Consider the following 15,325-nt stretch of genomic DNA (forward strand, 5'->3'; position numbering starts at 1 on the left):
CATTCATGTTTCTTCACTCACTGAATAGCAGAGTAGTTGTAAATACAAAGAACACACAGTATGCTTTTCAGTAGTATTGTTTATACCAACATACAATTTTAAGTAGGGCTGTCAAGCAATTAAAAAAATTAATCGTGATTAATTGCACGATTAAAAAATTAAGCATGATTAATCAAACTATTAAACAATAGAATACCATTTATGTAAATATTTTGGATGTTTTCTACATTTTCAAATATATTGATTTCAATTACACCACAGAATACAAAATGTACAGTACTCACTTTATATTATTTTGATTACAAATATTTGCACTGTAAAAATGAGAAACAAAAGAAATAGTATTTTTCAATTCACCTCATACAAGTACTGTAGTGCAATCTCTATCGTGAAACTGTATCGCAAGATATTTATGTGCCAGATGTGCTAAAGATTCAAATGTCCCTTCATGCTTCAACTACCATTCCAGAGGATATACATGCATGCTGATGACGGGTTCTGCTCGATAATGATCCAAAGGAGAGCAGACGGATGCATGTTCATTTTCATCATCTGAGTCAGATGCCACCAGCAGAAGGTTGATTTTCTTTTTTGGTAATTCGGGTTCTGTAGTTTCCGCATCTGTGTGTTGTTCTTTTAAGACTTCTGAAAGCATGCTCCACACCTCGTCCCTCTCAGATTTTGGACGGCAATTCAGATTCTTAAACCTTGGGTCGAGTGCTGTAGCTATTTTTAGAAATCTCACATTAATACCTCCTTTGCATTTTGTCAAATCTGCAGTGACAGTGTTCGTAAATCAAACATGTACTGGGTCATCATCCGAGACTGCTATAACATGAAAAATATGGCAGAATGCAGGTAAAACAGAGCAGGGAACGTACAATTCTCCCCCAAGGAGTTCAGTCACAAATTTAATTAACGAACATCATCAGCATGGAAGCATGTCCTCCGGAATGGTGGCTGAAGCATGAAGGGGCATATGAATGTTTAGCATATCTGACACGTAAATAACTTGAAATGCCGACCACAAAATTGCCATGCGAACGCCTGTTCTCACTTTCAGGTGACATTGTAAATAAGAAGCAGGCAGCAGTATCTCCTGTAAATGTAAACAAACTTGTTTGTCTTAGCAATTGGCTGAAAGAGAAGTAGGACTGAGTGGACTTGTAGGCTCTAAAGTTTTACATTGTTTTGTTTTTGAGTGCGGTTATGTAACAAAAAAAATCTACATTTCTAAGTTACACTTTCACGATAGAGATTGCACTACAGTACTTGTATGAGGTGAATTGAAAAATACTATTTCTTTTGTTTATCATTTTTTACAGTGCAAATATTTGTACTAAAAATAATATAAAGTAAGCACTGTACATTTTGTATTCTGTGGTGTAATTGAAATCAATATATTTGAAAATGTAGAAAAACATTCAAAAATATTTAATAAATTTCAATTGGTATTCTATTTAACAGTGGGATTAATCACAGTTAATTTTTTTGAGTTAATCGCGTGAGTTAACTGCGATTAATCAACAGCCCTAATTTTAAGTTAATCAGCTTTCTTCCTTTTCATTTTAATTAAGGTTCATATTAATTGCAGCAATTTCTTCCAGGAGTCTATCAGCTATCCTGCTGCATAGTGAAGGAATTCTGTCATTGGAGGTTGTTGGAATCGTGTAACCTTTAATCATTTTAACAACAGACAACTGTCTTGAGTTTCACTTCCCTTCTGGCTGGCTGGGAGCCCATCGATACTGCTACAGAAAGTGCCAAAACTTGTCTATAAACAGACACTGAAACTCCTCGTATAGCTAGAGTTACTGTGCAAAATGACTGCCTAGTGAGGATATGGATTGCAAACTAAATGCATCTCTAATCTTTTCCATGGCCCTAATCAAAGACAGCCACCAGCTAAGGACAGCTTGAGAAATCTCAGTAATTCAGATCTCATTGTGGGCTGGTGCAGCCTACTGCTCAAAACAAAGTAATGACTGACACTGACCATTTGTATGAATGATTAATTAATGTGGAATACAGTTGCTCCTAATATGGAGTGATACTCATATCATACCTAACCTGCTGCAGTTGTTTTCTAAGGCAAGGCCAAGTAGGGAACAAATAAACCCAGAAGCATGCGGTACAAATAATTGAAGGAAAAAAGAACTTCCTGCAGATAGTCTGCTAAGTTAAATGAAAAAAGGCAGCTGGGGTTCAAAAGGCAATTCAAAATCCTCTTTGCAGTCAGTCTACTAAAGAAAATTACAAACACTTTTCATAGCCAGGGTTTTTCCTTTCCACTGGGTGGCGTTGGCTTCTAAATCAATTCTGCGTATAGTAGGAGATTCTCAAGAGCTCACTTCTCTTTCAGGGCCTGATCTAACCCCCTATAAAATCAATGCAAAGATGCCCATTGACACCCATGGGAATTGAATCAGGCCCCAAATTCATCCAGATAGTTATTCACACCATCTAACTTTGCAAATTCCCTGAGTTGAGAAAATACCACAAATGAGCGGGATTAAAGAAGGAGCTCAGTTATAAAGGGAATCCCCTCCTCTAACATCATACCTGCCTCCTCCCTAAATCCTGTTCCATCTGATCCCTGTTCCACCTATTTTCTTTGAAAAAGTGAGAAAAACATGATCATTTCATCTCCCACCCTCTCCATCTTAGTCTCTCAGAGGCCTGGATTTTCCCCTCTTACGCTATTTCTGCCATCATTCTCTCTTGTGCAGTGATCTTGCCTTCTCCCACTTCCCCTGCTCTGGAGTTAGTTCAAATATCATAGTGAAGGCAGTAGGCTTTTTTTCCTCCTGATCTTGTCACTTCTAGTCCGTCCCTCCTCTTCCGCTTATTCTTTCTTTGAACAATACCTCATCTGACTTTTCTCTTCTCTCCTTCCATGTTATCTGTTTACCACTTGACCCTTCCCCTGTCCACCTTCCTCTCTGACTTCACCTCTTGGAGTACTGCCTTCCTCCCATTGCAAGAATAGAATCATAGACTATCAGGGTTGGAAGGGACCTCAGGAGGTCATCTAGTCCAACCCCCTGCTCAAAGCAGGACCAATCCCCAGACAAATTTTTGCCCCAAATCCCTAAATGGCCCCCTCTAGGATTGAACTCACAACCCTGGATTTAGTAGGCCAATGCTCAAACCACTGAGCTATCCCTCCCTGATGATTTTTCTTTCTATACTGATATCCTATCTTATCCCCTAGCTTCCTGCCTTCTTGCTCTCATCTCCTTACTTCACCTGCAAATATGGATCAAACCTCCCACTTCCTAAAATGGTTGCTCATTGGATTTTGTCTTCACCAAGTGCTGCTTCCTCTCTTATCTCTCCATCACTGACTTCCTTTTGACCACCACTTCATCTCCTTCAACTTTGCTCACTGGCCCTCTCTTCTTCACTCTGCCACTTGTTCCTTCCATGACTTTCAAACTATCATCATCCACAGATTATCTTCTGCTCTGAGCCTTCTCTCTCCTTTTCCCACTTCTTTCTCCTCCTTCAACTCAGCTGTTGATCATCTCCACTACATGCCCTTTAGCTTTCTATCACAAGGTCCATCCATCCAGTCCCCACTCCTGGCTTATTCCCAACATTCATTTTCTATACTTTTTTTACTGTGATGCTGAGTGTTTCTGGCAGAAGTCCAGTGACCTTGCTCACTTTCTCCAGTACCACTTAACTCTTTCCTTCTTTAATTCTGTCATCTTATCAGCCAAACAGCACTACTTCTACTCCCTTTTCAAGTCCTACACTCACAAACCCAGCTAACTCTTTACTACTTTGATTCCCTCCTCAAGCCCCCCCCCCTTCTTGTCCCCTACTCCCTTTCTGCATAGCATCTTGCTGATTTCTTCAAAGCAAAAAAACAGCAAGATTTGATATGACCACCTTCCTCCACTTCCCCTTTTTCTTTACTCCCTACTCACTATTCCTCCTTGCTGTTCTCCACCTCCTGCCCAAGTGATGCCATCCCCTCTTGCTTTCTTATCTCCCACAACTTTTCTCTCACTCCCCACCCCCCTTCACCCTTCTCAGCATCTCAATCTCATCAGGTTCCTTGCCCTCCCAATATAAGCATGTTTTGGCTTTCCCTATCTTATTAAAAAGAGAGAGGAAAAAATCCCCCCTCCTCTTCTCCTCCTGTTTGTTACCTGCAAACATGACTTTAACTGCCATCAAACTGTACTACAGAATCTCTATGAAAAGAAATTCCATGCTTGAATAATAAGAATATAGTACTAGGAATAAATTGCCGACTACCTGATTGGGATGGTGATGGTATTGTGAAATGCTCAGGAAGATTAGAGAGACTACAAAACAGAATACCCAATTATAATGGGGGTTGTTAATTATCCTCCTATTGACTGAGTACATGCAGAGATAAAACTTCTACACAATGAATGACTGCTTGTTGGAGCAGCAAGTCCTGCTACTCACAAGGGGAGAGGCAATTCTTGATTTAGTCCTACGTGGAGCACAGGATCTGCTCCACAAGGTGAATATAGCTGAACCACTCAGTAATAGCACCCCAATGTAATTAAATTTAACATCCTCGTAGGGGGGGAAATACCTAAGAACCCACCACAATAGCATTTAATTCAAAAAGGTAAAGTACACAAAATGAGAGAGCTAGTTAAATGGAAATTAAAAGGAATAGTCACAAGAGTGAATACCTGCAAGCTTCATGGAAGCTATTTAAATGCACCGTAGTCAGGGGCGGCTCCAGGCACCAACGCACCAAGCGCGTGCCAGGGGCAGCAAGCCGTGGGGGGCTGCCAGTCGCCGTGAGGGCGGCAGTCAGGCTGCCTTCGGCGGCATGCCTGCGGGAGGTCCACCGGTCCCACGGTTTCGGCAGCAATTCGGCGGCAGGTACGCCAAAGGCGTGGAACCGGCGGACCTCCCGCAGGCATGCCGCCGAATCCGCATTACCAGCGGACTTCCCGCAGGCGTGTTGCCGAAAGCCGCCTGACTGCCGTGCTTGGGGCGGCAAAATATATAGAGCCACCCCTACCATAGTACAGGCTCAAACTAAGTATAAACCCCTAATAACAAAAAAAACACCCAGTGATGGGACCAACTCCCTCTTCCCACCACCCACCCACCCACCATGGCTAAACAATAGAATAAGAGGCAGTTGGAGACACAAAGACATCCTTTAAAAACTGAAAGTCAAATTCTAGTGAAGAAAATATAGAAAGGGGCATAAATGCCAGGAGCTCAAGTGTATAAGTATGATGAGGCAGGGCAAAGAAGAATTTAAAGAGCAGCCTTCTGAAGACTAAAAAAATGTTGCTGTTAGTTTTTGTAAGTATATCAGAAGGAGGAAGTCTGCCAATCATTGAGGTCCCTGGACAATCAATATGCTAAAGAAGCACTCGGGAATACAAGGCTGTTGTGGAGAAGCTAAATGAATTTGCATCGGTCTTCACTGCAGAGGATGTCAGGGAGATTCACACACCCAAGCCATTCTTTTTAGGTGAAATATCTGAGGAACTGTCCCGGATTGAGGTGTCATTAGAGGAGGTTTTGGAACACATTGATAAATTAAACAAGAAGTAGCTAGCAGGACCAGATGGTATTCATCCAAGAATACTGAAGGAACCCAAATATGAAATTGCAGAACTACTTACTGTGATATGTAACCTTTTGCTTAAATCAGCCTCTGTTGCAGATGACTGGAGGATAGCTAATATAGTGCTGATTTTTAAAAAAGGCTTTCTGAAAGTTCAAGTACACTCTATTAATGGTAGGGATCAATGGTCACTTTTCACAATGGAGAGAGGTAAATAGCAGGGTCCTTCAAGGATCTGTGCTGGGACCTGTGCTGTTCAACATATTCATAAATGATCTGGAAAAGGGGGTGAACAGTGAGGTGGCAAAATTTGCACACTATTCAAAATTATTCAAGATTGTTAACTCCAAAGATGACTTCAAAGAGTTATAAAGGGATCTCACAAGACTGGGTGACTGGGCAACAAAAAGGCAGATGAAATTCAGTATTGATAAGTGCAAAGTAATGCATAGTGGAAAACATAATCCCACCTATATGTACAAAATGATAGGGTCTAAATTTGCTGTTACAACTCAAGAAAGATCTTGGAGTCATTGTGATTAGTTCTCTGAAAACATCTGCTCTGTGTGCAGTGGCAATCAGAAAAGCTAACAATATTAAGAACCATTAGGAAAGGGCTAGATGATAAGACAGGAAATATGACAATGCCACTATATAAATCCATGGTACACCACAGCTTGAATACTGTGTGCAGTTCTGGTTGCCCCATCTCAAAAAAGATATATTAGAATTGAAAAAGTACAGAGAAGGGCAGCAAAAATTATTAGGGGTATGGAACCGCCTCCATATGAAGAGAGATTAAAAAGACTGGGACTGTTCAGCCTGGAAAAGAGGTGACTAAGTGGGGATATGATATACATCTAGAAAATCATGAGTGGTATGGAGACAGTGAATTAGGAAGTGTTGTTTACCCTTTCACATAACACACAAACCAGGGACCACCCAAAGAAATAGGGGTGAAATAATAGGAAGGAGGTTTAAAACTAAGATTAGGAAGTACTTCTTCACACAACTATCAGTCTACCTGTGGAACTCCTTGCCAGAGGATGTTGTAAAGGCAAACATTATAACTAGGTTCAAAAAAGAATTAGATAAGTTCATGGAGGACCCCATGCTCCGGGGTCCTGATCCATGACTACGACTCCTAGGCTTTATGGTAATACAACTCATAATAAATGCTGTTGCCGCCTCATTGTGGCTGAGATATCATGGCAGTGAAGGGCACAATGATATATTTGAAACTGAACGTTTTAAGTACATTTTTAATTTAAAGAAAATGTTTGCCCTATTCAAATCATTCTGCCTCTATATCTTAATTACTTCATGATAAATATATTATGGCTAACTCAGAGCCTTAAGAATTATATACACATAAATCCTGTCACAAATCCTGATGGTGCAAAGATGCAGATTCATAGTGAGATATTTATTCCAATTTTTTTTCATTAAGGAAATTTACCGTCTTTTTTTCAAGATTACAATTATTGTTTGATCTAGGGTTTTGTTTTGTTTTGTTTTTGTGTGCCTTTTAACAGTAATTAGACATTCTTGACAGGGAATTTCTCTGCTGTCCTAGTCAGGCATAGATTAAGGGCTTCTGTTTGAAGAATTTGCAGACTGTCTGGTTAGCTACACTCAGAAACAATGAAATAATGAACAAATAGATTAAAGACCTTTTTTATTATTAGCACTTTCTCCTTTTCAAGAAACAGTTTTTAAACTAGCAGCTCAGAGTACATATAATTTGTAATATTTCACAAATGTTTATGTGAATCGCTTTCTAATGAGGTCATAGCTAGTTTCCCGGACGCAATAGCTCTTATGATATTTCCTCTTCTGATCTCTCCCTTTCTCTGTTTTTTATAATATGCCTTAAAGACAGAGAAACAGACCTATATAAACTAAACATCAGAATTGCTAAGAGAACCTGCTTCAACCTCCAAGTTTCACAGTAGCAGTCCTACCCATGCCTTGAGACTGGAGCTGAACATAGACACCTGAGTTGGGGATATTTTAAAATGTCACTGACATGCAGTAAAATCTTAAAGAAAACTTGTCTTAATATTAGAGGCAAATGAAGGGGAAAAAATCTCTAACCTCACAATTTAAGATGTTTTGTTAATTTTACTGCTTTCTACAAAAACCTGCCAATTCTAAATTTTAATTTAATTATATGATACAAACGCGTGCACACATACACACACAAAAGATAGTTAGGCCAAAACTTACCTTCAGTTTGTCCCAGGGGACAGTCTTGTGAACAAAGCTGGGGTGATGTGATCTTGGTGGCTAAGGAGGTGGGCTTGCTGTATTCTGGGCTAATTGAAGCTCTTTTAAAACTTGAGGTGATACTTATTTAAGATTCCAGGATTGTCACCTGTCTGTATGTCACTGACTCAGAAATTCTAGGCTGCAATGTGAAGCGATGGAAACAGCTGCAAGCATGGTTGAGACCTCTTTTTGTTTAGAATATCGCGATGTTCAAGGATCACTGGGATTCATGATCCGTTATCCATTGTTTTAAGTTCACAGCTATTTTGACTTTGCAAATTACACCTATGCAGTGTACAGCTACAGTAAGGCATGCATATTTGCCATCCCAAGAGCTCTAAACCATTGTTATATCAGAGGTAACTCAATGAATTGCCACCATTACTGTACAGTGAAGGTGCATGCAATAATTTTATTGGTTGGATGAGGGAGAGACTAAAGATTATGGATTACTTGGCCCAAATGCCACACCCATGTGATAGTATGGGCTTTCATCTACTAGTGCTTTATGTATGTTAAGTTGAAGTAGTCCATCTTGTAGGTTATGAAGCTGTACATCATTCTATCCAGGTTCATGTATGGTAAGATGGGGAAATTGTAAATAGAAGAGTGTGCGTGTGCGTGTCTGTGTCCAGAAGACATGAGGAATCCTGAAGGACCCCAAGACTGTGGACCAGTTTGATGAGCTAAAGACGTATGCCTTCAACTGAGAATGAGGTGATAGTGGTTGCTAGATATTCACCCTCTTCATGAAATAGTCCCAGTTTTTTAAAACTCTCTAAAATGTTAATTTAAAAGTTCTACTGTAACATATATGGCATATACAGAATATGTGCTAATATAAAGTGGTGCAGTGGCTTTGTTAATACGACTTTGGGATCACAGCATTATTCATGAGTTAGTGGATCATTTCAGATCATTACCATTCATATTGTGGTATTACACCATACAGTCACACATTTTGTTTGACATTGTTTTACAGAAAAACTATAGTTTAGCAAAGTCTTTAGAAGGTGTTGGTTAATTTGTATTTTTATATTCATCCACCTGTAAACTTTTAGGGTGCAAGTAATACTGGGAAACTAACTGTGGGCGGGTCTCTGATAGAAAGGAATGTTACAGCTCATACATTTTAGAAACTTCTAAATGGTATCTAAAATTAAATAACATTATGAATCAGGCGTTGCGAATTAAGGTCCAATAGCACTGCCTTCCCCTGGCTGCTCAGAGAGATGGCCCTTGCCTACCACGTGCCTCTCACCAGCTCGGGGAACTGTCATTTTATCCCCTCTATCTCCCATCCCATCATATCCTTGGACCCCTCAGCCTCCCTGCAACCTCTAAATCTTCCTCTTGGTCCCCCTCACTCTCCCGACCCACTGTTCATAGTGTCCCTGCTACTCGACACAGGCCTGTGTCCTGTCCAGCCCCTGAACCATAAAGTGGCAGCAACTTTGGCTGTGAGCATGGCGTCAGTCTCATTGAAAACTGTGGGAGGGTGGCAGCCAACCTTATTATGTGCAGCCTCACTTCCACATGCAGATAGACTGGAAGGAAAAAGCAGCCAACTTGTTGACAGTAATGGGAAATGGTGGTCATTTTAAATAAAGGAAAATTTGTCAGTTGGCAGCCTTTCATGTTTTCATAAGCAGAGTTGTGATAAAATCATGAGAGGTGGTAGTACTGATAACTTGTAACTAAGCAAGACTAGAAAAAACTCATCAACACCATTGTAGAGGGATAAGTAAATTTTAATTCTAGTCAATACTTGAATTATAAAGGTGCAGAATTTTGTTTATAAATAATCTTGCTGCCCTGGGAATATTTTTGAATAGTATTTAACTGTCTTCCCATTGAAGAAACAGACTCTCAAATAGTTTATGTATTTGAAAGATCACAAACTATAGGGGGAAAATAATTGCTTTGGGGGGGGAAGCTTTGTTTAAAAAAGACATTAATTTCTCTCTCTGTCTCTGTATCACTTTGTGTCACCAGCAGCATGAGTTTAACCTTCAAAGTGGGCTGCAGAGTTTATCTTTTCTCCCTTGCCTATAATGAGTTGGGTGATGGGTAGTCGTGGCATTGGTTCTAGTGGAGATTCTGTTGGGGTCAAGGTTAAATTTAAATGTAGTTGCTGGTAATTTTGGTCTTTGGATAATTGTTGGGCATATGCTTGGTTTTTAAAAGGTTCTCAAGAGCTTCAAAACCTTTGAGTTGGGTGCTTTTTCATTGTAAAGTAATAAAAATAAGAATAAATGGGTGGCCATATTTGGAATTTAATTTAAAAATTTGTTTTAAGATAGTAATTTCCTTTTTTCAGCACAGCCTTTCACCAGGGATTTTTGGTATTTTTGCTAGGGGCAGATATTCTTATGAGAGAGAATTCTTCTTTGGTTGTGTTTGTAAAATTATTTAAAACTACAAAATCCACTTTTTTCTTTTTACTACTTTCAGAAGTGAAACCAGCTTGCATATTTAACAGTGTGAAGTATTATGATGGAGACATGTTTCGAATGGATGCCTGTCGTTTCTGTCGATGTCAAGGTGGCGTCTCGATTTGTTTCTCAGCCCAGTGTGGCGAGCTGCACTGTGACAGGTACTATGTGCCAGAAGGAGAGTGCTGTCCAGTCTGTGAAGGTAATTTCTTTCTTAATAGTCCCTTATTACAGCTGCTCTCTTTTATTTGTCTTTTAAGTGGTCATGAGCACTCAGAGCCAGTGTGTGTTGTTGCATTTTGTCGTTCTTCTAAAGTCTTGGCAATATATAGATAGTGGTTTTTTATCCAAATTATCTTCTACAGTTGCTGGCTGTTGGGTTTGATGCAGGTGTCCTAATTCCTCCTGAAGGCCTTGTATTGCGGACACTGTTTCTTGATTCCGTATCCACACAAGTAGATGGACTGCTCTGTTGCAGAAGTCTCCCATTAATTAACACCCTGCCCAAAAAAAACCCAGACTTCCTTCTGCTTCCCGTCGAGCATGACATGGATTTCTCTGCTTTGCATTTATGGCAGTTTATTTCCAAACTGGGAAGGCATATGGAATGCTTGTGGTAACAGTCTAACCCAGTCTGAGAGTGGGCTGCTCTCTCTCTCTCCTCTTGACAGCCGCCTTCTCTGCATGCCATGCTGCTGTGATCTCTGTCACTTCGGGTGACAGTCTCATTGGCCTAAAAAGGATTATATTGGAAGTCTCACATTAACCTCTGGCTTGCACGAACATTGGGACAAGAAAATATTTGACGCATCCTTTGCCAGCCATGTCTCCAAGGACGGCTACCACTCTTAGGTGGTTGAAGCTGCCAAAACTTGAGTTTGTTGAGATCAGGAAGCAGGGAGAGAGCTCTTTGAGTTATTGGGTGGGGGGGTTGCCCCAACCTTGTTCCTTTTCCATTACGCTTTTAGAGGAGTTGATCCAGATGAGTTCTGAATTGCCTAGCTTGAGCAGCTGCTCCTTAGCTAAAGTGTTCAGTATATTCAATATGTATTGGTTTGGTCCTTAGGGTTTAGGTCTTGTGTTTCTTTCAGATCACTTGTGAGCAAGTGAGATAAGCCAGGATGCTCAATCTAACCGTGTCCAGATTTATACATGAGGAGGCTGGAGACGAGCATTCTCAGTGGAGGGCCTTCAACAAGGAGATGGCTTTCTCCCTTTGATCTGACAGAAACTCATGTTTCTTGAACATCAGAGCATGCTGTGAGACTCCTCGGTTTGTCCTGCTCTGATTGGTGGGTTTGTTTTGGCTTGTTTGAGGGGTTTTTCGTGGTTGTAGGATGTGAATGTATATTGTCATTGTCTTTTGTGACATGTTCTTATTTTGTAATTTATTAATACACATGCGTATGACTAAGGACAGGTCTACACTAAAAGCGCTACACTGGCACAGTTGAACTGCATCTGGTGAAGACACTGTGTGCCAACGGGAGAACATCTCCTGCCAACATAGCGCCAGTGTGAACAGAACTTAGGTCGCTGTAACTTGCGTTGCTCGGGAGAGGTGTCTCTTTCACACTCCTGAGCAACATAAGTTAGATTGGTTTAAGCAGTAGTATAGACATGCCCTAAGAGTTGAGATCTGGGTTCTGTTCTGAGCTCAGCTGCAAAATTAGTGTGTGATATTGGGCAAGTCCCTTAAACTTCCTGTGCCTTGATTTTTCCGTCTGTAAATATGGATTTTTCACTTTCCTACATCACACTAGTGGTATAAGGATGAATTCAGTAAAGTTTCTAAGGTACATTAAGATCTATAGAAGAAAGGGGCTATAAAAGTTAAATGTTGCTGCTGCTGTTACTTAGGTAGAAATATTTAACTGACTGCAGGTTTTCCAGGTATTTAAAGATATAGTCAAGTATTTAATTACAGCCTGGAGAGCACTGAATGTTGCATGTGACAACATACTCTTTCAATGTTAACTCTGGATCCAATCATGTAACCATTGCTCAACTGAGTGTGTATTTCTTACTCACATGAGTAGTTCTCTTAACTCAGTGGTTCTCAGTCAGGGGTACACAGAGGTTAACCAACCCAGGGGTATGTTAACTCATCTAGATATTTGCCTTATTCGGTGTTTCTCAACCTGGGGATCATGACCCTGACAGGCTTTGTGGGACAGGTTTAGGGGAGTCACAAGTTCAGGGCCGGCGTTAGGGGGTGGCAAGCAGGACAGTTTCCTGGGGCCACATGCCACAGGGGGCCCTACGAAGCTAAGTTACATGCTTCAACCCTGGGTGGCGGGGCTCAGGCATCAAGTACACTGAAATATAAGTACAATATTTATATTCCAATTGATTTATTTTATAATTATAAGGTAAAAATGAGAAAGTAAGCAATTTTCCAGTAATAGTGTGCTGTGACACTTTTGTATTTTTATATCTGATTTTTGTAAGCAAGTAGTTTTTAATTGAGGTGAAACTTGTGGTATGCAAGACAAATCTGATTCCTGGAAAGGGTATAGTAGTCTGGAAAGACTGAGAACCACTGCCTTAAGTGGATGGGGTTTTTGCTTCAGTGGGACTGCTTGTATGCCTAAAATTTCCAGGATTAGACCTTTATAAATATAAATATATGTCAATTGAAATTAAACAATATTTGATTAATGATGTGGAAACCTCTCTTTCTGGAGATTGTATGGTATGTTGATCACTTGTATCTAAATGACTCTCATACACTCAAACATAGGGGCAACTTCTCTGCCATAGTTACACCACAAAGAAGGTGGCCCATGAGCTCTCATGTTTACTGAAAAGTTGTTACTACGTCATTTGTCAGCAAGTTTTTCTGACAAATGGTTCAGTATGTTAGACTGCTTTTAAAAAAAATCAGCTTTACTTTTCCTCATCTGAGACACTGCGAATGGGACTGCCAAGTGAATTAGTTTATTTTCTCTCAGATGTTGCGAGTTAGGATATCGGATACTTCAAATGGAATTCTCTTGGCGTGGCTGGTTCCTGGTAGACCGGATACAATAGATAATGATTAGACAGTTGTCAGCAGAACAACTCTAGATTACAAAACAAACAATAACCGTCTCTCAGGTTTGGTTTTTAGTCTCAGCTGTTTTTTAATTTGGCCTTGTCTGATACAACAGTCAGGCTCTTGCTTCATTTGCCTGGTTGTCTGACATTGGTCTGGCTTGCTGCTTATATGCCTCCTTTTCTGGTATGGCTCCCATATCTTCATGTCAGGGAAGTATGGTCTCTGGCTTTTCAGTAACTGACAAGTCAATTACTTGTTCCCTTCTTCTGTACATCCCTTTTGACTCAGTTGTGTCCTTTTGGATGAGGTTAAGTGGCTGGCTCTCTCTGAGGCCTGGTCTACACTAGGAGGTTATGTCGAATTTAGCAGCGTTAATTCGAATTAACCCTGCACCCGTCCACACAACGAAGCTATTTATTTCGACATAGAGGTCTCTTTAAATCAATTTCTGTACTCCTCCCCGACGAGGAGAGTAGCGCTAAATTTGACATGGCCATGTCGAATTAGGGTTAGTGTGGATCGAATTCGACGCTAATAGCTCCGGGAGCTATCCCACAGTGCACCACTCTGTTGACGCTCTGGACAGCAGTCCGAGCTCGGATGCTCTGACCAGCCACACAGGAAAAGCCCCGGGAAAATTTGAATTCCTTTTCCTGTCTGGCCAGTTTGAATCTCATTTCCTGTTTGGACATCGTGGCGAGCTCAGCAGCACTGGCAACGATGCAGAGCTCTCCAGCAGAGGTGACCATGCAATTGCAATAGCAGAATAGAAAGAGGGCCCCAGCATGGACTGATTGGGAAGTCTTGGATCTGATCGCTGTGTGGGGCGATGAGTCCGTGCTTTCAGAGCTGCGATCGAAAAGACGGAATGCGAAGATCTACGAGAAGATCTCAAAAGCCATGACGGAGAGAGGATACAGCTGGGATGCAACGCAGTGCCACGTGAAAATCAAGGAGCTGATTATAATTTTACTACTTCTCTTGGTGAGATGGGGCATGCCCTGCTCCTGTCATCTTTGCTGTCAAACATTGTTCATTGATCTTCCTTTTGGAGATATCACCCTGTACTTTATTTACAGTGCTTCGTCTCACCACCTTTTACATACTCATGTGGCCATAGTATTTACACACATTCAGCATAACTACCTTTTCTACCCAGGTGGTGGAGGTGAGAAAAGGTCTCTCCACACAGAGAGCTCCCTTTATCAGGCCCTGCTAGCCTTTCTCTCTCTTTTGATTCTCCTCCACTGTGCACTTCCTTCTGGTGCTCTTTTATCCAGTCTCCTTGTTAATAGCTAATTAGCTCATAATTTACCTGGCCCCAATCTGATCTGGTAATCAGGAAGTTCCTTAATCAGGCTGTCTGGGGGGACTAATTGTTTAAACAGTGACCAGAGTGCTAGTTCAGTTGATCATTTCCAGCACTCTGTTGCAATTGGGTATAAAACCTCTTACAACCCCTATCTTAATAAATCAAATTCTGTCCAAATGACACACCTCAAAGTTAGCTGTCTCCGTTGCTTGTATGATAACATTTCTTTTTGAATTTCCAAAGTGGTGTATGTTAAATAGAAGCTAGAAAGACATCAGTTAAAGACTTTCTTCCTCAATTGGTGCAGACATTACACATCATTACTTGTATTTCTCTCTCCTCTTTTCCTGCTTCTTCCATTCTGAGTGTTGTGAATTTTTTGTGGACTTTCTTTTCCTCAGTGTTTCCTTTCTTGTTACAGTTGCTTATTTTGTCTACTTACATTTTCCTGAAGATTTTAATTGTGTTTCTTGATGGATCCTCTGTGCTCTTTTCCTTTACTTTTAAGCTCACAAGTAGTGGTGCAAGCACCTACCAATCTTGCAGACGCTGCAGAAAGATTTCTGCCTCGTAATTCTTCCAGAATTTTTCTGGAAGCAAGGAGGAGTGTGGCAATTGTTACACCCCTTCAAGGAGTGTAATATACTGTCCCCGAGTATGCAAGGCTTGCTCTATACATCCATTTC

The 15,325-nt window shown here is 40.7% G+C and overlaps 1 protein-coding gene across 1 annotated transcript in view; it reads left to right on the plus strand.

Moving 5' to 3' along the window:
• CRIM1 (cysteine rich transmembrane BMP regulator 1) overlaps window positions 1–15,325 on the plus strand; it is a 314,885-nt gene that overhangs the window by 176,239 nt on the left and 123,321 nt on the right. Inside the window, exon 6 of the mRNA XM_065401910.1 lies at window positions 10,307–10,489. Within this exon, the coding sequence (XP_065257982.1) occupies window positions 10,307–10,489 (183 nt within the window). The remainder of the gene's footprint in view (window positions 1–10,306; window positions 10,490–15,325) is intronic.

Source organism: Emys orbicularis, chromosome 3 (genome assembly GCF_028017835.1).
Source record: "Emys orbicularis isolate rEmyOrb1 chromosome 3, rEmyOrb1.hap1, whole genome shotgun sequence".
NCBI lineage: Eukaryota > Metazoa > Chordata > Testudines > Emydidae > Emys > Emys orbicularis.